At 38.4% G+C, this 24,786-nt stretch overlaps 1 protein-coding gene across 3 annotated transcripts in view; it reads right to left on the bottom strand.

Annotated features, from left to right (window-relative positions):
• The window catches only part of angpt2b (angiopoietin 2b), a 227,810-nt gene that overhangs the window by 41,507 nt on the left and 161,517 nt on the right, over positions 1-24,786 (bottom strand). For all 3 annotated transcript variants that reach the window (XM_063033629.1, XM_063033631.1, XM_063033630.1), the window contains 2 exons: positions 24,356-24,457; positions 16,484-16,650 (listed from right to left, as the gene is read on the bottom strand). In XM_063033629.1, coding sequence (XP_062889699.1) covers positions 16,484-16,650; positions 24,356-24,457 — 269 coding nt within the window. The remainder of the gene's footprint in view (positions 1-16,483; positions 16,651-24,355; positions 24,458-24,786) is intronic.

The following is a 24,786-nucleotide window of genomic DNA, read 5'->3' as shown; positions in this document are numbered from 1 at the left end:
CATTGTTCCCATCAGGAAGGAGCTACAGAAGCCTGAAGACACACACTCAGTGATTCGGGAACAGCTTCTTTCCTTCCGCCATCTGATTTCTGAATGGACATTGAACCCATGAACACCACCTCAATACTTTTGATTTCTAATTTTTTGCTATACTTATTTAATTTAACTAGTTATACTTGTATATACTTACTGTAATTTACAGATTTTATATATTATATTGTCATGTATTGCATTGTATTGCTGCCACAAAGGTAACAAATTTTATGTCATATACCGGTGATATTAAACCTGATTCTGATTCTGATTATAGGAACGCAACACCTCTCTAATGCAAGGGTTGCTTGTACTTTTTTTTGTTTTTCCTGTAATCTATGGTTGAACTATTTTACTTTTATCTCTTGGTAAAATACATATTTAATGCCAACAATGTGTTATTCCTTTAAATGTTAGCCATTGTCTGTTCATTCTCATATTCTTTGATGTAGTTTCCCAACATACCCCAATCAAACTGCCCCTCTTACTGTTATAATTTCCTTTGATTAGATAGAACACCCTGGATCAGATTAAACTGTATCACTTTCAAACTTAATGTAAAACTCTGTCATATTATGATCAGTCTTTCCTCTGGGTCCCTTAACTCTTACAAGATTACTTAATTAATCCTTTCTCATTGTATAGTATTCAACATAAAATAGTATGTTTCCCAGTGGCGTCCTCAACATTCTGATCTTGTGTACATTAATCTTGCATATATTCCAGGAAATTTATCCTCTGTTAGTACGAATTTGATTTTTCAGTCTATATGTAAATTAATGTCTCCCTTGTATTCTGTATTAATCCTCATTTCTACCAGTCATCCATAACCACAACTATTTGGAGACATATAAGCAATATCTATTAATTCTTTGTGCCCCCTCCTGTTTCTTACCTGCACCCCAATTACGTCTAATTATATTTACAATCTTCAAACCAAGACCCTGCCTATTTACACCTTTTCCTTTCTGTTTGCCCTTCCCAAGTGTCAAATACCCGAGTATATATTGATTACAGATTTTTGTCACAGTGCAGCTGTGTTTTTGGAAATCAGATCATACTTATTTTTGATATTTTGTGTTGTTAATTCATCTACCATGTTGCATTTATAGCATGTGTTCAGTTATAATGCCTTTAAATTTGGCAATTAAATATCATCTTTGAAGACTAGGATTATTATCTGCCTGTTTTTATTTCACATTTATTTATTTTGTATTTTGCATTCCTGGTTTCTACTTCCAGCTTTGCATTTCTTTCTCTTGTGATCCTCCTCTCAGACTCCTGTCCTCCTACAAAGCTATTTTAAAACCTCAAAAAATGTCCCAGCCCTGAACCCCATCAGTGGTAGGGTTTCTTAGCCCATGTTTGACCTAATGCTGTGAGACTTCATTAAGACTAGGAACAGGGCTAGTCTGGTTTTAGTGTTTTGCTATTTTACAGGAAAGGTTTATAGAGTCATTCAATGAACATAATACCACAGTTTGGATTGATGAAAATATGAAAGTATGTTAAGCATGTTGCTTTTAGAAGCAAATACAGGTAACAAGATATTTTAGGAACATCCCACCCCACCATTTTCAGTGTCTACAGGAGTCACTGCCCCAACACCTGCCATCAAATATCCCAATCGTCTGCACTGTGCCACTAACCAACAGGAAGTACAGAAACTTAAAGTCCCATACCAGGAGATTCAAAAACAGCTGTTTCCCTTCAACCATCTGGTTCGTGAACAAACCGCAAATCCTAATCACCACAGTTTAGTAATACTATGACCATTTTGAATACTTTGCATTGAGATGGACTCCTTTTTTGTTCTAGCTGTGTTTGCTTTTTAAAATTGTGAATAAATTTATGCTTAATTTATGCTTTTGCCACAACCACGGATTCGGCAGCGTAGTAGATACGGCAATTGGGCTTGTGAATATGCACGTGTCAGCTAATTATTATTTCATTGTGATAGTATTTAACTCCGTTTATTCCGTCGTGGTATTCATTGAGACTCGGACACAGATACACTTCGCTGCCTGCATGCCGCCTTGCCTGAGAAATTGGACTGTTGAGTCAACTGATTCTGAAGTCTAGCGGTATTTGTTCTATTCTTAGTTGTTCTTTTTAGCCACAGTGTAGGCTTTGTTTTCCATTCGAGAGTTTAGTTAATGGCCCTGTTTGGCCTAGCATTTATTGTTTTCTTTACCCTTTAACACCGTTCGCATTAAAGTCTGTGAAACATTGACCTGCTTCAGTGTCTCTCACTCCGCACTTGGGCCATATCCGAACCTGGTGACAGCTTTAGTGCTGATGCTGCTTATACGATGCCCGTGCTGCTGTGGCAAGTATATTTTTCATTGCAGTTGTGTCTATAATAACAGACCCGAATTTGACTTTGAAGTGTTCTGCATCACAAAACAAAGGAGGAAGGTTGTGTGTATTGTGGTTAGGTACGGAATTCTTCAAACCTTTGGCACTTGTGACAAATAAAAGCGAAAACAAACATATACCAAGAGTGTGTCCCAGAAAAGCTCTGAAGCAGAAATATGGCACAATGACAGTCAGCATCATGACCTGGATTTTATGGAGCTAACAGATCCACAAACTGAGTCCATCCAAAAATGCTTGGCTTTCTCCTGATCACCTTAACAAAAATACACATGAAAATGAAATGTTCCCTATATGCTGAAAAGCATATGTGTTTTTTTCCCCTTTTGGAAATAGTGCATTATTAGAATCATTTCATTCAATTTTGGGTTTAAAATATTACCATTAAGTCATGGTATGCAGAGTCTGCAGTATGCTCTTAAAGTTAATGTTTGAACAGCTACTCATTTTCAAAAAGTAGCTACTTAGCTAAGCAATTAAAAGTATTGATTTAATTGTCTGTGGTTCATAGATTAACATAATTAGCCTGTTTCTAAGCAAGACATTTAGATTATGAAGACACACAGTCCTCTTTTATTGCCATTTAGTAATGCATGCATTAAGAAATGATACAATATGGAGATAGTAGATAGAAATTATCTATACTATTATTATGTAGAATAGAGATTATAGTTATAATTATACACACCTCATTGTGCAACTGGATCCTCAATTTCCTCAAAGGAAGATCCCAGTCAGCACATCTTGGTGTAAACCTCCACATCACTGGTATTCCAGACAGGCACACCTTAAGGATGCATGTTTAGCCCACTGCTCTACACTCTGTACTCTCATGACTCTGGCTAAGCACAGCTCTAACGTCATCTATAACTTCACAGATGACATCACTGTCATCAGAGAGCATTGGTAAAATCTAAGATGACGATGATTGAATGGTGTCGCAAAATGACCTTGCACTCAGTGCCAGCAGGTGAACTTTAGGTGGTGGCATCCATCATTTCAGGCCTTCACCTGGGACATGCCCTCTTTTCATTACTACTATCAGGACAGACGTACAGGAGACTGAAGGCACACACTCAACAACTCAGAAACATCTTCTTCAGCTCTGTCAGCAGATTTCTGAATGGTCCATGAAAACTATCTCATTATTCCTCTTTTTTGCGATATTTGCTTTGTAATTTAGTAGTAATTTTATGTCTTTTCACTGTACTGCTGCCAGAAAGCTACAAATTTTACATCATAGAAGACAGTAAACCTGATTCTTATAAATATATATAAAGTTTGAAAAACAAACAGTATAAAGGTACAATTACATTTTCTATACTTTAAAACTTTCTTCTGTTTGGAACTTTGTATTACCAAACTAGATCCATCCCATGAAGACTGAATGCCATTAATGTGGATTTCAGACCCATTGTCCTGTGATTTCTCTTCTAAACCACTTCAGGAGCCATGTTCACCTTTGCAGAAATAGTTTGTTTGAGTTTTGCTTGCGCGCCTTTATTTGGAAACCCTATGGTTGTGACATTTATTCTTCAACACACACACAAAATGCTGGAGGAACTCTGCAGGTCAGGCAGCGCCTATGGAAAAGAGGAATCAGTCAGCGTTTCAGGCTGAAACCTTTTGGCAGGACTGGTTTCCTGCCCGAAACGTCGAACCTGCCCTAGGGACAGGTTTTCTCTTGTTTGTCATTTATTCTTCCTCTGTGGATCCAGTTTGTGACTCAGCCACCAGGAGTTTGTTTCTCATGGATAGAACAGCACCCGGTTCCATTTGCACCGCAACGTGGGAGCCAGATTAAATTTAATGCTGGTTGGATATTATTCCCAATTTTCATGGGGCAAATCCTCCTGAACTGTGATCCAAAATACAACATCAAAACAGCTCATCTCTGGGATGGCTATCATCCCAGAATAAATAAAGGATGGGTCTCAGTCTATTTTTCATAGAATGTGATTCAGGTCCCTATTAAAAAAGCAGATCTAAAAAGATTTGCTTGCTCAAGATTAGAGAAATTAAGATGACATACAGACTTTAAAGAAGATTGATTCTTTTCTGATGATAATTAACAGAAAATGCTGGAAACATTCAGCAAGCTAGATAGCATCTTTACAAAGAGGAACAGAGGTCTCTTTGAAACACTATTCATCGGAATATCACAGTTCTAGCGGAGGTTCCTTTTTAATTCAATTTCTTTTTCCTCACATGCAGTCAGACTTGACACAAGTTTCTAAGGTTGGCCGATTTTATTTCAGATTTCCAGCACCTGTGGTTTATTTTTATTTTCATTTTCCTGTTAACATTTTTAGTAACAATCAAACCCAGAGTATAATCAACAGATACTTAACAGAGACAAAAGCCAGAAAAGTTTGGCAAGGTAGTGGTAATTGTTTAGAAACTGCAAGTATCTGACTTGGTAGCAGCAGGTGCAGGAAACTTGTGTCTCAAACTCCTCCAACAGATATACTGCCTGCATCTGGATGCTGAGCAGAAGCAGTTAAGGTAGGCTGCTCAGCCAGATAAGTATGTGAGTTGATGTTAGCACAGCTGGAATGAGCATTCACATCCAACTTTACATCATATGGCAAAAAGATCAGAGCACATGCCGAGCAGGAAAAGCTAAATGAAGGCAGAAGAGAAGAGGCCAGAAGAATTCGTGTCAGGAGGGCCATATCCACCCAGAATGCTCTCATGAAATGTATCATCTTCAATCTGGATTTAAGCCGTCACAACTAAAGAGCAGCTTTGGGTGCTTTAGTGTATACTGAAAATGTGTCTCTTTGCATGTGCAATTGCAAGTAAATGTCTAGCCACATGAAATGTAATAGGAGAAACCACTGGGTTTGCTGAAATTCTACGCTATAGAATGCTATGCAGGAGCTTTACAGCTCTTGGCCCTGCAGAAGTTTTGTAATTCACGGTAGTCTATTGTATAAATTTGCCATCTGGTCCATTAGCCATATGGTGAGCAGATACAGTGAGCAGGAGGGACTTGAATAAGGAGACGGGCAGCATAGTCAGTCCCTTTCTGGCTAGGACAGCTATGGGCAGCTCATTCAGCTGGAGATATAAGAGAGTGCAGATGTCGGAATCTGGAACAACAAACAATCCTCTGGAGGGATTCAGCTGGTCAAGCAGTATCTGGGGGAAAAATGAATTGTCAACATTTTGAGTCAAAAACATGCTGCAACACTGAGTTCCTCCAGAATTTTTTTTTATAGTGAATTTTCATTTCACTATTCCTCTAGCAAACCTAACCCACATTTCTCATTTGTCAGCCATCTCATACCTTGCATTCCCTCTACTGATGCCATAAGGTTCATAAAGTTCAGTAATTATCAGAGTATATAACTTGAAATTCTTCTACACTGGGTAGCCATGAAACCAAGAAAGAAAAGAAAGGCAGCATCAACCCCCATAATCCCCCCTCCCTGCACAAAAAAAATGAATAAAAACAGAACGGGCACATTTACTCCCAAATCCCTTCTCTCACACAAAAAAAAATGAACAAAACAGAATGGGCACATCACAATATGAACATAAGCGGCCTAGAAAATAAAAGCAAAACAAACTACGCGTTCCAATCAATACTTACAGATTCAAATCTACCAAACAACTCACAGACTTTAATGTCAAGCTACCTAGGTACCAGTCTTCCATGTGCCTTTGATATTCTTAAGTTATTTCATAGTGATCCCACTTAGCCTGCATGCTAAACAGTTGCTAAATGTCAACAGAGAAGATTGTAGATGCAGTTGGAGGACAATCTTGAGCAGCTCTGAACTTAGAAAGACTGACTTCTGCTGCTGCCTTAATATGGGCTGCCCAGCCTGGGTTGGCTCGTAGGGTATGATAAAGATATTGGATGATTACTGGATGTATGATCAGAAGCCTGGTTGTCCTGTGACAAGAATTGGGTCTATAAATGTTCCAATGGAGTTGCTCACCATTTCATATGGGATGGAATGAGTTCCAAGCTTTCTGGGAAACTTTGTGCAAAGTTGGTGCTGGAAATCTCCGCATATGTAACCCTTCTTATAGTTCTGCATTTGTGCCAAGTTTTTCATTATACACACCTGTAGAAGTCCTCATCTGAATTCTCTATTGGAAATTACATGAGAGCTTGTTTTCTGTTGAGTTTTGCTAACATTTCCCTCCTTTTTTGGGCTGCTGGCCACTCATGTCCAGTGTCTAAGCTAACTTCAAGTTATAAGCTGTGGTACGACTGTGGTAGTTGTCAGGACAATTAATCTGAGTGTAAAAGTGCTCCTTAATATTTCTCCTCAGTGTTCTACCATTGTTTGATCAGTTTGCTGTGTTTAGCAATTTATTATAGAAAGGCAGGAGGATAAGATTAGGAAGAAGGTAAACAAAAGACCTATGGTTTCAGTATTCTGTAGCTTGTAAATCAGAAAAGATAAGAAAGGTATGGAAAGAAAGATTCTGCCTTCTGTGGGTTGTAGGCCCTCTCTCTCCCCTACCCCACCCACCACCGACCACAGTACTGGTCAGTCCTCTAATGGTCGTACATTTTCTTAAATATGGTAATTGTATCTTAATCCACTACCACGTCTTGTAGCAAGTTTCAGATATCAATCACTCGCTCCTCAGATCCCTTTCAAACTATTTCCTCTCACTCTCATCTTTAACCTTTTAACACCAAAGATTCTGCAGATGCCTGATAGCTAGAGCAACATACAAAATGCTGGATGAACTAGGCAGGTCAAGCAGCATCTATGGAAGGGAACAAATAGTTGATGCTTTTGGTCAAGATCCTTCATCAGGACCTATACCATTTTGTTTTTGATTCCTCTACCAATGGCAAATGTGCCTTGTATAGTAATTTTATAATTCTTGAAGTTTACCTCTTATAATTTTATGTACCCTCATTATTTCATTCTTTGGTCTCCTTCGCTCTAGAGAAAGAAAACCAGTGTATCCAATCTCTCCTCATAACAAAAAAATCATCTAATCTAGGCAATGTGCTGCAAAGGACTTCTTTATTAAGGCATCATCTTAATGGCCAAAGAAACTTACCAATACCTCTAATTCCTCAGAAGGCTACAGAAATTTTGCATGTTCCCATCAACCCTTAGCAATTTGTATTGATGCACCACAGAAAGCAATCTATCTGGATTGGATGCTTATAGCTTGGTATGGCAATTGCTCTGCACATGAGCATAAGAAACTGCAGAGAGTTGTGGACACAGCTCTGCACATCAAGGAAACCAGCCTCCCCTCTATGGATTCTGTTATACTTCTAGACGCCTCAATGAATCAGCCAGCACAACCAGAGCCCACCCACCCTGGATGTTCTCGCTTCTCCCCTCTCCCCCCATCAGGCATAAAATACAAAAGCCTGAAAGCACATTCACCAAGCCCAAGGGCAACTTCTATCCTGCTGTTAATAGACACTTGAATGGACCTCTTTTACGATTAGACTTTTATACTTAAAATCTAACTCACTATGATCTTGCACTTCATTGCTTACCTGCACTGCACTTTCTCTGTAGCTAAAACATATTTCACTTACACTGTTTTTTTTTACCTTGTTCTGCCTCTAATTTGTGTGAGCAATGTGCAAGACAAGCTTCTCACTGTATTTATTTATTTATTTATTTATTTAGAGATACAGCATGGAATCGGCCTTTCGGGCCCTTTGAGCAGTTTCACCCCAACAACCCTTGATGTCCCCGATTTAACCCTAACCTAACCACGGGACAATTTACAATGACCAGTTAACCCACCCGGTACATCCTTGGAATGTAGGAGGAAACAGGAGAACTCAGGGAAAATCCACGCATACCATGGGGAGGTCATACAGAGGATGCCGGATTTGAATCCCAAAACCTGACACCCTGGGCTGTAATAGCATCACACTAAACACTACATTACTGTGGTGTATCTTGGTATGTAACAATAATACATTGATACCAATATCAATCTGAAAATGCTTGCAATTTGGGGAAGCCTAGCACAAAAGCAAATACCCTTGCATATTCTTTTGGGTTGTCTGAAAAGATGATTTTTTTTCCCCTCAAGTATGTAGCTTGGATCATCTGCCTAATGTAACAGTGAGAAATAAACTTAAGTATGGCAGAGGTCAGCATAACTGAGGAAGCTGTAATTGTGACACTGAATATTATGGGTAAAGTAGTCAAGGCATACTTAAGGTAGTATTTGAAGTCATTGGTGATCAGAGACATCAAAGAAGACAGAAAAAGATATTTGAATGTTAGCTCTTTACTTAGCATTCTTTCAGGGAAGAAAAGTTAATAAAACATGGATACTCTTTGAATAAATAAGAATTATTCAGATTAATGATATTGAAAATGTCATAGCAGACAAATGTTGTGTGTTGTATTACTTGAGGAAGTTAATATTGCAAAAGCAAAAACGGAACAGAATGAAAATCTCATCAAAAATGAAGACACAGATTTCCCAATTTATACCGATATCCAGAAATTCATGCAAAGTGATCCATGCTCTGGATTAAGCTGATTCTCAGTAGTGCTGTGCTAAGGAGAAAGAATCCAACTGTGTCATTAGCATAATTTGAAGGATTTTGGTAAACTGCTTAGAATGGTAGAGAATTATTATGCATAATGTTCTCTCTGCCTTGTTGCGATTGAATTTAGTTCCTTTTTATTCAGTAGTCTACCCCTATACGTTGCAGCACCAATATCTTTGCATCTCCTTTAGAAGCAAGTGACATTGCAAACTCTCCTAGTGAGCATGGCAAATCAGTACTAATCTGAAACAGTTCTCTGTTTTAAACATTCAGCCATTTGTCTTAGTAGGTCACTGCTTCCATTAAAATGCCAGAGTGGAAAAATGTACCCAGGTTGTCTTTCCTATCTGCCATATTAATGGAGGTAATAACCCATTTAAAATAATGGATTGCCATTTCCTGGCACAAAAATCTATGAAAAATTGGCACTAAAATAACAGTCATTGGATGCAGATACACTTCTAAGTTATTAGCAGTATTGTTTTACAGTCAAGGTATTCTGTTAAATCAGTCACCTATCCCTGGTTTAGAAACTGAAATGTTTTGAGATTCTTCAAAGTGTGTGAAGCAACATTGAGATTTGTATCCATCATAAGATGTAGAATTGTAGAGATGTTGTAAAGATCCAATGTGGATTAATTTTATGGTTATGCAGCCAGTGGATGGAACCACAAAGTCATGGCAAAACAGAAAACCTTCCAAAAATTTAGAACTAACTTCTGAAAGACAATAGTGGGAAATGGACTAAAATAAACGACTGTTATTTTGGGGACTTTTGGGGGATTGAGACTAAGATGTCTTGTTGGTGATGAACAAAAAGAGATAACACAAACAAGAGAAAATCTGCAAATGCTGGAAATCCTGGCAACACACACAAAATGCTGAAGGAACTCAGCAGGCCAGGCAGCATCTATGGAAAAAAGTACAGTCGACTTTTTGGGCCAAAACCATTCGGCAGGACAAAAGGAGCGACTTACTCTCCACTTAATTGTACATATTCTGTAATTAGCACTTGCAATAATTGCAACACAGTGCCCAAAATACAATTACATTGATCCCCTAAAGTAGAATTTCTCAGCTAGAAGAGCACAAAAAAATCAGTTATAAAATTAAAGCAGGGACTTTTTGTTGAAGTAATAATGCAAATTATTTCATAAATTGCAGTGGCTCATTTAGAAAACATACTGTGGAAAATGCTATTTCATTAATCCAAGACCAATACCATGTTCCAAGTACCATGTAAAACATTAGTGGTTTTGTGTACCATTAGTCATCCTTGGGGAGTTCCAGCTCTTGACTGTGAAGCAACTCAACATAGCGACAGATTGAGTAACTAGAGCTCCAGACATTTTCACTTTTATTCCATGACAAGATGGTCAATTATGGTTAATATTTTCAACAAGTGCATGTGTGCAAATGACTAATTATTAATTAAAAGGTCAATAGGGTCATTGGAACCAAGTCAGATAAATAAAGTTATGGAAATTTTTGCTAGCAAATTGCTTAATACACTAATTGTCAATGAATTTGTAACCAAGCACAAATGCAGTCCAATAAATTAAAGCTTTAAGCTGTCCCTAATAACTAATCTGGCCAATGTTTGATATGGGAGAATGGTTAATTTAATTCAGACTATTTTAGGTGAACATCAGAAAAAAATACCTAAAATGTAAATTCATAATCATTATCCAGTTAGATAAGGTTGTAAAGAGAGCTTCTGGCACATTGGCTTTCAAAAATCAGAGTAGTGCATATAGGAGTTGGGATGTTATGTTGAAGTTGTATGAGACTTTGTTGAGGCCATACTTAGGGGTGTCACCTACCTACAGGAAAGATATCAATAAGACTGAAAGAGGGCAAAAAATCATTACATGAATGTTGCCTAAGGACCTGAGTTATAGGGAAAAGTTAAATAGGTTAGACTTCGCTCCCTGAAGAATGATTAGATTGGATTATGAGGACACTCAGTCCTCATTTATTGTCATTTAGTAATGCATGCATTAAGAATTGATATAATGTTCCTCCAGTATGATATCACAGAAACACAAGACAGACCAAGACTAAAACTGACAAAAACCACATTATTATAACATATAGTTACAACAGTGCAAAGTAATACCATAATTTGATAAAGAGCAGACCATGGGCACGGTAAAAAAAGGTCTCGAAGTCCCAATAGCCCCATCATCTCACGCAGACGGTAGAAGGAAGAAAATTTCTCCCTGCCATGAACCTCCAGCGCCGCAAACTTGCCGATGCAACACCCTGGAAGCACCCAACCAAAGCCGACTCTGAGACCGTCCGAAAATCTTGAGCCTCCGAGCAGCCCTCCAACACCAAGCACTGAGCACCATCTCTGCCGAGCGCTTCGACCCCATCCCTGGCCACCAAGCAACAGGCAAAGCTGAGGACTTGGGGCCTTCCCCTCCGGAGATTCTGGATTGCACAGTGGCAGCGGCAGCGAAACAGGCATTTCAGAAGTTTCACCAGATGTTCCTCCATGCTTCTCACGTCCGTCTCCATCAAATCAGGATTGTGCACGGCATCCTACCTGACAGATAACAGATATTCATTCCGGAGTGGCCGCTGCATCGCGCCGCCATCTTCTCTTCAGAAGTTTCTTAAATTTGAATGAGGGGAGATTTGATAGAGGTATACAGCATTATAAGGGGTATCGATAGGGTAAATGCAACCAGGCTTTTCCTCTCGGGTTGAGTGAGACTAGAACTACCGATTATAGTTTGAAAGGTGGAGTATTTAAGGGGAACATGAGGGGCAACTTCTGCACTCAGAGAGCAGTGCTAGTGTGATATGAACTGCCAACAGAAATGGGGGATGCAGATTTGAATGCAAAATTTCAGAGAAGTTTAGATAGTTACATGGATGGGTTAGGTATGGAGGACTAATGTTCAGGTGCAGGTTAACAGAATAAAACAGAGTAATAGTTTGGCATGGACTAGATGTGCCAAAGGGCCTGTTTCTGTGCAGTGGTGATCTATGACTATAATTATGACTATGATCTTAATAAGAGAAAGGAGGACTAAAGGTGACAGATGATATTTAACACTGCAGTTTAAGTATAAATTACCTCCATGTATTAAAATCTGATTCAGTTCGAGCTATATCCACTTGGGTCCAGCACATAAATACAATCACAAGGAAGGCACGTCTGTGTCTTTACCTTCTCTGGACTTTAAGGAGGCTCAGCTTGTCATTACACACTCTAACGAGCTTCTACAAGATGTACTGTTGAAAGTGTCCTAACTGTTTGCATCATGGTCTGGTATGGCAATTTGAATGCACAGAGATGTAAGCTGAAGCAAGTAGTGGACCCAGCACAGCACCTTGCAAATACATCCCTCTCCGCTGTTGAAAGTATCTACAGGAGGTGCTACCTCAAGAAGGCAATGTAAACCAAAGATCCTCAACCACTGGGGACATGGCATCTTCTTACAGCTACCACCGAGCTGGAGATACTGAAGTTCCATGCCATCAGGTTCAAGAACAGCAGCTCCCTTCAACTATTTGGTTCTTGCCTAATCCTAATCATTCAGTTTAACACCATCAGGGCAACTTGACCATTTTGCATAGAAGTATTTTTTTCTTGTGAAAGTTGAGTTTAATTTATACTTTTCTTGTAAATGCTGTTTACACTGAATGATACTCTGTACCAGTGATGCTACTGCAAGTAAATTTTGCATTGCATACATGTCCTTGTGGATACAGCAATAAACTCAACTATGGCATCTAGCCATTGTTCGTAAGTTTCAATTCTCCAAGAAAACAATATACAGTATTTTACTATTATTATCTGCAGCACATAAATGCATATACCATCACAGCATACAAGATAAAAAAGAATTCCAAATCTAAAGTGGAATACAAACTGCTGGAAGTAATCAGCTGGTCTGACCATAAACAAAATAAAAATCTTTATCAAGCTGCTTATGTGAACCTGTCCACAATGTAATAAAGAGAAAACGCTTCCTTAAGTTTTCACAGTTCACTTGCAGTTAGAAACATCTTTGTTTTAAACAGAAACACAATTGTTTCAAAAGGATGGGTGATTTTGGGTGTGTCGGTGTTTAGAGAGGAATGCCAGCGAATGCTGTTCTCATGCAGCTGCGCAGGTGCGCGGCCGCACAGTAACTGAAATGCTCTCGTATACATAGCCGTTGTCGCTGCGCAGCGGGAATTTTCTTTTATACAATGGTTCCTTAAAGTGCAGCGCAGTTTCAGGCCACGCAACAATTTCATGCTCAGAGAAATGGTCGATCCACGCAGTTGCAAACAAAAATTAGAGAGAACATTGCCACTGAACATCAAATGCATAACCAATGATTTGAATAGCAGGTCATACGTACTACATATAACATCATTAAGCATACACACTCATAATTGTTATTGGAGATAGTTGAGGTTACTCAATTTTTTTTTGCAGGAAATTCCATTCTTTATAATTCACTTCCACTTGAATCATGCCAGGATTAATTTTCACCAATAGAAAATAAATGAGCAAATAAACAACCTTTGATCAGGGCTATAATAATTTCTGTGGCTATGAAACTCTACAATTCTTTGTCTTCCCAAACTAAATAATACCGTGAAGCAAGAAGCATTGGATTGATAGCAGTGGGCTCATAGACCAAGAGGTGGTTTACAGCAGTACCTTCCCAGAGCTTGTAATCTGTAACAATAACTTCCCTAGAAAGTCTCTTCTGGTCCATTCTGAAATTCATTACCTTTAATGGAATGAATTTTAGGAGTGCATGGCAACATGTATATGCTGTTGCACATCCTGTGCCATATCATCTGCATGTTGCAATCCCCAGCTGAAACTCAGCTGTGGATTTATAAGCAACTATTCTAGAAAATGACAGACACTTTCCAGCGAGAGGTCAAATAATCATCATAATCTGAACCTTGCATCGATCATTGGGTTCTTTTCTCTTGCGTCATCATGAATAGGGCACTGGGGCATGTCATCTGGAACCCAAGTAAGCAAAATAACCAAAATATTTTCAACCATTAAGATGTACAGTTTCAGAAAAGAAACATGGTCAGTCATGAAGGTCAAATGGGACTGAACAAGTTAAAGTCAGAACATGTATAGAAAGGAATAAAGACATGATTGGGAGAATAAATTTTAACCAAAATCCAAAATCTCCAAAATTTGCAAAATACTGAAAATGGACTCAAAGGTAGAAATAGTCTTTGACTGGGCCAGGAAATGTGGCAAAATATTAATAATTAAAAATAAAGTACTGGTTAAGCAGTTAAATGCCAACTTATTTGTGGAATTAATTAAATTTTAATGTTCAAATGGCAGTTAAGATCAGCACATTCTGTAAACTGAGGTTTTCACTGACACAAATCTCATGCCATTGCCCGGCATTGTTGGTGATATCCTGTACACGTTTCTTTCGCCTTTCAGTGCGCATTGATCTTGAGCTGCAACATGCAGTTTGACTTAGAGACTAAGAAGGTTTCTGCTGCTATACTGGATGGGACCCTGTGAGGCCTGACAACCACAGAACGTCTCTATGGTGCTGATAAGGATCTTAAAGGTTTTGAACCAAACTGAGACCAGAGAAATGAAAATAGTTTTCTCTGCAGCCTGCCAAAATATGTTTTGTAGAATACTGTAGGTGATGTTACAAGTTGAGTTTTTCTTAGTTTAATAGGCTTCAGAATGCTCTCTTCTTATATCTGAGGTGACATAATACACTCTCAAACAAAAAATCATTTAAGTCTTACTTATTGCACAATATTGATACAGCACTGAGCAGTCGCTGCCTTGAGATACTGTTTTCATTATTATGTTATCAGGTAGAAGGAAAGCAATAATCTCAATAATTGGATTTCAGTGACTGGAGAGATGTATATTAGTTGTATAACAATGCAGAAATGAACTACTGGTTTATGGTGCTAAATCGATTAATTTAGTCAACTATCAACCCAAAAATTCTGTCTGATGATCAATTATTATTAGCATCCAGGAAACTATGGAAAGTGTAAAAACCCATTAGGCTCGCTTACGTCCTTCATGCAAAATAATCTACTGTCCCTACTCAATTCAGTCTATTTATGGTTTCCAACACGCAGCAATGTGATTGACTCTTAATATTTTCTGAAATGGCTAAACAAGCAATCAGTTCAGGAGGTGTAATGCATCCCAGTCTAGCTAGTTATGGTCATATCATATGCATGAAGTATAGAATCATAGAGCATCACAGTACAGAAACAGACCAGTTAGCCTATCTAGTCCATGCTGGTTGGTCTTCAGCCTAGTCCTCCCCTGCTGCACCCAGATCATAGCCCTCCATACTAACTCCATCCATGTACCTATCCAATCTCCTCTGAAACCTGGCAATTGAACCCACATCTACCAGTTCTACGGGCAGCTCACTCCACACTATGCTACCTGTGATGAGAGGCCAAGCTGAGGATTGTAAGGACCCAAGTGCTGGAGTATGCGAGGCTAGAAATTAAGACATGATTTTGCAATTCAAATGAGAACAGGGCTCTTGACCAGACACTGGACGAGAGCCCAAACGAGAGAGAAATCCAAAAACGCGAATGCAGACTGAATTCAGGTGAGCTGACGATTGAGTACCAAGCCCAACGTTCAGGTGCTCTTTAAATATTGCAATCCGGATGCCAAAACGTGGCAGCCAATTAGCGGAGCGGTCCTGAGACTTTAAAGGGGCCTCACCAGCTAGCCATAACCACTGAGAAATGGAGCGTCTAAACCCTGGAAGCTGGTGCATTCGGGTGTGTACCATATCACTACTCTCTGAGTGAAGAAGTTCCGATTCAGATTCTCTTTAAATATTTCATCTTTTACCCTAAACCTATATTCAAGTCTTACCCAATCTGAGGGGAAAAACATTAAAAGCATTCACCATATCTATACCCCACATTATTTTGTATTCTTAATATACCTACAATATTTCTATATCTAATAAAACAAATATTCAGCAAAATCAGCAACTGCACACAGCATAAGTCAGAAACTTAATCCTCAGCAAAACTGTATCATGTTTTGTCCAACTTAACAACAAATAAATATATTTTAATCAATTAATATTAATAACATGGAAATTTAAAGTTAGTTGTACACACCTTGAGTAACAACAAGGCTTGGCGACAATTGGTATGGACATTTCTAGCATAGTTACAGTGTCTATTCTTATGTATATTAGTGACACCTTAGTAAACAATAGTTCCAGGAATGAATACCAGATTCACTGTCAAAGAAAAATGTTGCCTTTGAGGGATTACTTTGATTTATCTTATTCGAGCAGTTTATCATGAACATCCCATGAAAACTACAAAACAAAATATTCCTGATTTTCCTGAGATGCGTCATATCCAGGTGGAATTGATGGCATTTTCCGTGGTAAGTAACAGGAAACTTGTACATGCCAGGGAAACATTCAACTTTCAAACTTCCTGGCAGCCTTTCTTCTATCACTGATTAACAACCAGTCCCAGATCTTGGACTTTTTGTGATGTCCGGCTGCAAGTCAACAAGTAAATCTCTCTAATTATACTTACCGATACTTCTGCTCCTCACTTTCCAAAAAGAAGTAGTCAAAGACAGCATATGCTTCATTTCCGTTCCAGTCCTTCAGCTGAATGCGTAGAACTTGAGGTGATTGGCTGGTGAGCAGATGAATATATTCATTTCCTAGCCAATACTCTCCATGGGGGTTACCAAATCCCTAATTAGACAACAGGGGCAAGCAATCATTCAGTGATCATGCTTCACACAGAAAACATCCTCAGTAAATACCTTTTGATCCATTTTTTGCGATCTGTAGTGTTTATAATTTGCTTTTGTAATTTTAATGTCCTTCGACTGTATTGCCATTGCACAGCAATAAATTTCACATCAGCGATAGTAAACCTGATTCTGATTCTGATTTTGATACTGATAAATGTTTAAGTGCATTTGCTAGTTAACTCTGAAAATATAACAGCATTGGGTACAGTTAAATTAATAGATAAGTAATCCAAATAAAAGTAAAGTCCTAAATTAATAATCAAGTTCCACCTGGGCACAATGAAATGTTATTAAAAGAGTAGCTCGGTTTGATGACCAAAAACCTACCACTGTTGTAAAAAAAATCAGTCTTTTGAAAAGAGGTTGTGAGCGTTTTTTTTACTCAACTCTCAACACCACACTTCAGTCCAGTTGGTGGTGGTAATGCACCTTTAAGTTGGACTGCCAACCGCCATTAAAAGTCAAAAGATGAAGGAAATCAGTTTTGTTCACAAACGTAGTACAGGGGAGGAAATTTACCATCCTTACCTAGCTTAGCTTATATTGATTCCAGACCGATGGCAATCTACTTAAAGTTGTTCTTTGAAATAGTTTGGCAATCTACCACGGTCTGTGTTCATCAGGAATTCACTATAAATGCAAGCTTTGAAAAATGAATTTAACCAAGTAATCTCAGGATTATAGATCATAACCCTGCAAGATGAAGTATAAAATAGGAGATAACTGACACTCTGAGCAGAAAGAATGTGAGTGAAAGAAGACATTACAGGTGTACAGGAAAAATGGGTTTAATGTAATACCTCCTCTACAAGCCAGCACGGACCTAAGGGCCAAATGGCCTCCTTTTGTATCATTGTAATTACGACCAGTAGTATATGATAAACACTTTCTGCAGTTTCATTAAAAAATAATTGCCTAATGGGTTGACCTGCAGGAACTCTAGCAACTAATCAGAGGAAAAGCTGAAAAGTATCAGTTTTTGGAAAAATGACTTCAAGCATGAGTAGTATAAGGCATTTAAATACAATTACACCAAAGTCCAAAGGTTATCACCAATAAAAAGCATGCTGCTGAACAGAAATGATATTTGACAGAGAATGTTCTATCCTTGCACAGTCAGATAAAGTGCAAATTATTTTACAATTTACAGCATGCGGAGTCCAATAATTATACTTTAGGTATTTCTGTACACCATCTATGGGTTTATTAACCAAGACCAAATTATTCTTTCAGAAATGAAAATGCTGCAGGGCTAGAACTTTGAAATAGTATCGAAAACACTGGAAATACTCAGTAGGTCAGGCAATCGACCTTTGGTACAAGTACATCGTTTATTTGCTGCTTCAAATAATATGTCTTACCCCAGAAGCAATCATCTTATTTCATATAATTTCTGAGCCAAATGAATAAAATTGTCTAATGCGCTTCCATTACTTTTGAATGATTGTAGGTTTGTTTTGTCATATCTTCAAAGAACCAAAGGAAATTGTCTAAAAACATTTTGTTCAGGAACCCTGCAATTGACAATCATTTAATGCATCAACCTTAGCAGTTCAAGTCTTGGTCATAGTTGACATAATATTGAACAGATAACTGCAATGATTCTCCTCTGATTTTTTTTTTATGGTTGAAATTCTTACTTGGAAAAAATATGAAATACTCAGTAAATGCTTTTCAGATTTAGCAAAAGGCAGTGATGTAACTAAAATAGTTGCTGCCTCACTATTCCAGGGATCCAATTTCAATCCTGACCTCCGGTGGTGCCTGTGTGACTTTGCCTGTTCTCCTTATGACTGCATGGGTTTCCTTTAGTTTTATTTTGTTTCCTCACACATCTCAAAGGTTTGTGGGTTGTACCACTAATTGGCTACTGTAAATCAACTCCAGTGCTTGACAGAATCTGAAGGAAGTTGAAGAGAATACGGGGACAATAATATAAAATCATATTCAAGCCCTGCATGGAACGCCAACTGCTGCCAGGGGGTGAAGGGAAAGGAGAGCTGATGTCTGAGAGTCAGGAAGCAGAGGCTGAGAACATCAGGAGTGGGAGGAAGAGGAACCCTACCAGTGGGGGAGCAGGGGGACAAGTTGATGAAAATTGGGGTAAGGATTGTCCCTTGCTCAACACCCATAGTGTAGTTCCTCAGCAGAGTGGGGCATAAGGAACTCCTTGCAAAATAAAATTTTTCAATACAAATCATGACTTTTATCGTACAACACAATAAACAGCTGGAAGAGCCCAGATGCACATAAAATCACCTCACATTCAATAAAATTGGTTTAAAGAACACTCATTCTCAGTATTTTTTTATTTGCATATTTTGCCTTCTTATGCACATTGGTTGTTTGCCAATCTATGACTATGTATAGTTTTTCATGAAATTTCTGTTGTTTTTCTTTATTTCCTGTAAATATCTGCATGAAAACAATTCTCAAAATAGTATGTGGTAATCTATACATACTTTGTTAATAAATTTACTTTGAACTTTGAACATGCTATCGTGAAGCTCTAACTTCACTAAGAGAATAAAACCCTACTCCGGTAATTCTAATTACTTGCTGCAATATCGCTGCATTTCCAGATGAGTGACATCTCACTTAAGGAACTCAGACTCCCATATAACATCTATTTTTCACTGAGAATCTCCACTCTACAAGTGTCAATAACAATGTGCAGATCACCCTGCTGTGACTTGTGAAGGCAGAAGGTTTCTATCAGCTTTGCTTCAGAATTTGCCAATGAAAAAGTTATTTATACAATCTTGAGTACTTGCAAGATCTTTCTTCCCATTTGATCAATTATCATAAAAGCCTGTCATGCATTCCTAAAGAATGTGAGACGCATTAATATGAAATACACAATGTGCTACTATCAGCATGTGCATATAGACAAAATGACCAAATATACCATTACTTTACTGTGACCCTGTGTGGGCAAGACTACCCTTCTGAATCGAAACCAGGATCAAGTTTAACATCAGCAGCTTATGTTGTGAAATTCGTTGACTTTGTAGCTGCAGTACAATGCAATACAAATAACAGAAAAAAAACTGTGAATTACAGTAAGTATATACTGTATATAAAATATTTAAATTAAACAAGTAGTGCAAAAATGGAAATAACAAAGCAGCAAGGTAGTGTTCATGGGTTCAATGTCCATTCAGATATCTGATGGTAGGGGATAAGAAGTTGTTCCTGAATCACTGAATGTGAGTCTTCAGGCTTCTGTACTTTCTACCTGATGGTAGCAATGAGAACCCTTGAAGTTATTTGCTACTTGTACTTAGGGTACAGTAGTATCTGGAATACAGGCACAGTTCATTTATAGGCAAACTGTGCTGGCAAGATGAACTAAGCCAAAATGACATTCATTTGGCATAGACTGATTTTCATGTTGAGGGTTAAAAGATGACCTCGACACCTCGAGAACTTGAAAATGTTAGAAGCCCGTTAGTACCTTTGAAGACAACAAACAATGATATACAATTGGAAGAATCAAAATTTGAAAAAAAACTACAATGAAGCATAAATATATAAAAATGAACACAATGAAGAAAAACACACAAGAGAGAGGAATTAACATGATCTATTTTTGCCCTTGTATATCGTGAGATATTTTCTTCAAGTTTTTTGTTATATAATTCCTGTAAATGCTGCCCATTGATGTATTTTACAATTCTGATGAAGACTCTAGACTTGAAATCTTTCTGATGCAAGCTGCTGACCATTTTGGATTTGTGGTAAACCATTTGGCCTTTTAAGTGCTCTTTGCCATTTAACAAGTTCATGGCTGATCCTTTCCCTCAGTTCTCCTCTCCTTTCCTTCACACCTAAAAATCCATTGACTTCTGTCTCAAATATGCTTTGTGACTGAGCTTCCACTGTCATGCTGGGTAGAGAATACCAAAAACTTTCTATCCTGCAGGTGAGGAAATCGCTTCTTATGCTGATCTGAAATGGCCAAACCTTGACTTTGAGCCAGTGGTCCAAGTTCTAGACAGCACAACAAGGGAAAATATCATTCCTACATCTACCCTATGTGGTCTATAGAATTCTGCATGTTTCAGAAAGGTCATTCATTCTTCTAAACTCAAGAGAGTAAAAACCTAATTAGCTTAATACCTCACGTTTACCAAGTCCACTATTCCAGGGACTACTATGTATTTTGAGTTCATAAGGTTCACAATGCTTTACAATACCAGCAAGCCAGGTTCAATTCCCACTGCTGTCTGTAAGCAGTTCGTACTTTCAGTCCTGACGAAGGGTCTTGGCCCAAAACATCGACTGTACCTCTTCCCATAGATGCTGCCTGGCCTGCTGCGTTCAACAGCAACTTTTATGTGTGTTGCTTGAAATTCCAGCATCTGCAGATTTCCTCGTGTTTGTACTTTCTCTTCGTGGTTTCTTCTGCGTACTCTAGTTTCCTCCCACAGTACAAAGATGGTAGGTTAATCGGTCATTGTAAATTATCTCATGATTAGGCTAGGAATAAATCGGGATTGCTGGGCAGCATGGCTTGAAGGGCTGGAAGGGCCTATTCCATGCTGTATCACAATAAATAATTAAATACATTGAACCTCAAGAACTCTTCTATTACACTTACTCTGGCATTCAAATAAAAAAAACATTGTGCTTAAAAAATAAAAATGGAAAATGCTGAAAACTTTTAGCTCATCAGGCAGCATCTGTGAAAGGAAAAGTGAGTAAATATTTCAGGGCTGATAATTTTCTGTGGAACTGAACCAATTTGGACCAGAAACACAGACTTACTTTCTCTTTTTACAAATGCTGCCTGACTTGCTGAGTGCTTCCAACCACACAATTCCTGTTTCGGATTTTCAGCATCTACAGTTTCTTTTGAGTACTGTTATGTTCATAGCATTTGCAGTTGTGCTCGTAATCAGCAGTAGATGCTTTGGTACACACTCTTCCTGCCTTCTGTATCGACACTGCATTTAATTTGGCACTCTATGCACAATGTCCACCAGATTACAAATTCATCACGGGCACTAGCCTTCCCACCATCGATTGCCTCTTCAAAAGGTGATGCCTCAAAAAGGTAGCATCCATTATTAAAGGCCCCCATCACCCAGGACATGCTGTCTTCTTATTCATAATCAGAGAGGAGGTACAAGAGCATGAAGATACACACTCAATGTTCTAGGAACAGCTTCCTCCTCTCTGACATCAGATACCTGAGTGGACAATGAATCAACTTATGAACTATTTTTGCTTTTTGCACTTTAATAATGTATATATACATATATTTCTTATTGCAATTTATAAAAAAAATTATAAAAATATTTATGACATATATCATTGATATTGAACCTGATTCTTATTCTGAAATTCTTACCAAGCAGGTCATCTCATTCTAATTAATTTGTTCAGAACAACACCTTTTCTTCATGGATGCATCAAGTTTTTTGGGGATTTATGCTATCATTAACAGTGCATTCATTGAGTGAAGGAAGCCTGCACATTCGTCACCAATGAATGCTGGAACAATGGTGCCACATCTATAAAGATATGCGGGTTGACTGTGAGGTATTCAGATTTGGGTCAATTTCTCATACTTCCCTACTTTCCCCATCATAATCTTCCTGACATCACCACTCTCCGAGTAGTTCTGTGCTTTTTAAGAGTGTTTGCCAACTGTGATTCTTCTTCTTGCAATGAATGAATATCCCTAAAGCTTCACTGCAAGTCATTTCAATGTTGGAGAATCCTGGGATCAATGTTGGCTGCCCAATCAAACTTGGCTATTGAACTGCTAAGTGTTCATTTGCTCAACTCTTTCAACTTTTTTAGGAGCATGACATTCCTGCATACATAGAAATCTTCTTTTGTGCCGGACTCTACTTTGTATATTTTATTTTATTTCATTTGGAGGTACAGCATGGAATAGTTCTTTCTGTCTCACTCAGCTGCGCTGCCAGCAACTCACTGATTTAACCCTAGTCTAATCACAGGAATATTTACAATGAATGATTAATTAGCCTACTAACCAGTACGTCCTCGGCCGTGGGAGGAAACTGGACCACCCAGAGGAAACCCTCCTTGCGGAGGAGATACAGCGAGGAGGACGTACAAATTCCTTATACAGGATGCCAGGATTGGACTCCGAGCTCCAGTGCCCAAAGGGGTAATAATTGTCTTTCAGGATAATTTCTTTCTCTGTCCTCGGTTTCAAGCTTATTTGCATCTTTGAATAGCCCACAATTTGTTCTCACCTGTTGCTACATTTCTTGAACCTTATATTTTGAAATGCTCATGTGAAGAAATTACAATGCAGATAATTAAAATTATCTTGAGAGTACTAATTATAGAGTCATTAAAATTTCACAGAGACCTCATGTAACTAAGTGTGAGATGTTTTGAGTATTTTAAGAGAGATTAGTTTGGCTGTGCAGGTGATTCTCTCCATGGTAAATCAAAACACACAGAGATGAGTTGAATTGTCGAAAGCAATTTGTGATTTCTAAATTCACATCTGCATCCTAATGCCGATGTTCCGTTCACTGATGCAGGCAGCAAAAGTCAATAATTTCTGAATTATCACCCCTGTTAAATCAAAGCTAATATTCTTACTTTTCCTCTAGCAGTCTTTGACTACTGTTGATGAAACAGGTATTCAGTTCCTTATCAAATCTGTCAGAGATATTGTACCTTTAATTTACCTTCCCCACTAAAATTAGTAAGCTTCTCAGATTGGAGGAACACCACCTTATATTCCATCTGGGTAGCCTCCAACCTGATGGCATGAACATTGGCTTCTCAAACTTCCGCTAATGCCCCACCTCCCCCTCGTACTCCATCTGTTATTTATTTATTTATTTATATACACACATTCTTGTTCCCTCTCTCCTTTTTCTCCCTCTGTCCCTCTCACTATACCCCTTGCCCATCCTCTGGGCTTCCCCCCTCCCCCTTTTCTTTCTCCCTAGGCCACCTGTCCCATGATCCTCTCGTATTCCTTTTGCCTATCACCTGTCCAGCTCTTGGCTCCATCCCTCCCCCTCCTGTCTTCTACTATCATTTCGGATTTCCCCCTCCCCCTCCCACTTTCAAATCTCTTACTAACTCTTCCTTCAGTTAGTCCTGACAAAGGGTCTCGGCCCAAAAAGTCGACTGTACCTCTTCCTAGAGATGCTGCCTGGCCTGCTGCGTTCACCAGCAACTTTTATGTGTGTTGCTTGAAATTCCAGCATCTGCAGATTTCCTCGTGTTTGCAAAGCTTCTAAATTGCTTGCTTTTGGTAATGGCTGAATGCTTCTTGTTGCTGCCTTCATCAGTGAATGGAACATCAGCGTTAGGATGCAGATGTGCATTAGAATTCAACAATTTAACTCATCTCTGACTGCAAAGAGTAAGAATTTCAGGTTGTATAATGTATACATTTCCTGATATTAATTGGAACTGTTGAACCATATCACATACCTTCTGCGAGACAGTTCTGTATTCAGCTTCTCTTTTCACCTTATATATTTTCAGATTTGGCTTCAAGCAGCAGGATGCCTTAGCAATTTATTTTCATTTCAATTTAAGTGAAGGATGTTTTCCAATACAAATCACACTTTGTGATAATCACTTATTCCATTCAGTCTGATACTTTTTTTTAATCAATGTAAAGCATTTCTCACCAATTTGTATTCCTTCCAGTCACGGTGGAATTCAACATTCCCATTTTCCCGATGCTGGAAGACTGTCCACCCTCCTCCGTTTGTCTCCATGTCACAGAACACCTACCGGGAAGGAAAATGAAGGTGGCAATTCAAAATTATTTTTGCCAACATTTTAAAACAGAGCATTACATTGGACTTAATGCACTTCATCATCAATATCTTTACAATATATTCCCATCGGTTCTGACAAAACTTCCAAGCAATCATTCAGCAACGTTGATGTGTTCCATGTAACATTGCTTGGTTTCTGCTCTTCTATACTGAATGACTTTCAAAAAGTGGAATATAATAAGGAAATTATTGGGCTGTGAAGATAATTCAGTTGCAATGGGAATAGGCAATACTTCATTTCATTTTTGTTCATTTTTCAAGCATAATTATTGCTAATG

Source organism: Mobula hypostoma, chromosome 26, assembly GCF_963921235.1.
Source record: "Mobula hypostoma chromosome 26, sMobHyp1.1, whole genome shotgun sequence".
Taxonomy (NCBI): domain Eukaryota; kingdom Metazoa; phylum Chordata; class Chondrichthyes; order Myliobatiformes; family Myliobatidae; genus Mobula; species Mobula hypostoma.
The sequence above is the reverse complement of the archived record's forward strand: the minus strand, read 5'-3'. Positions and strand labels throughout refer to the sequence as shown.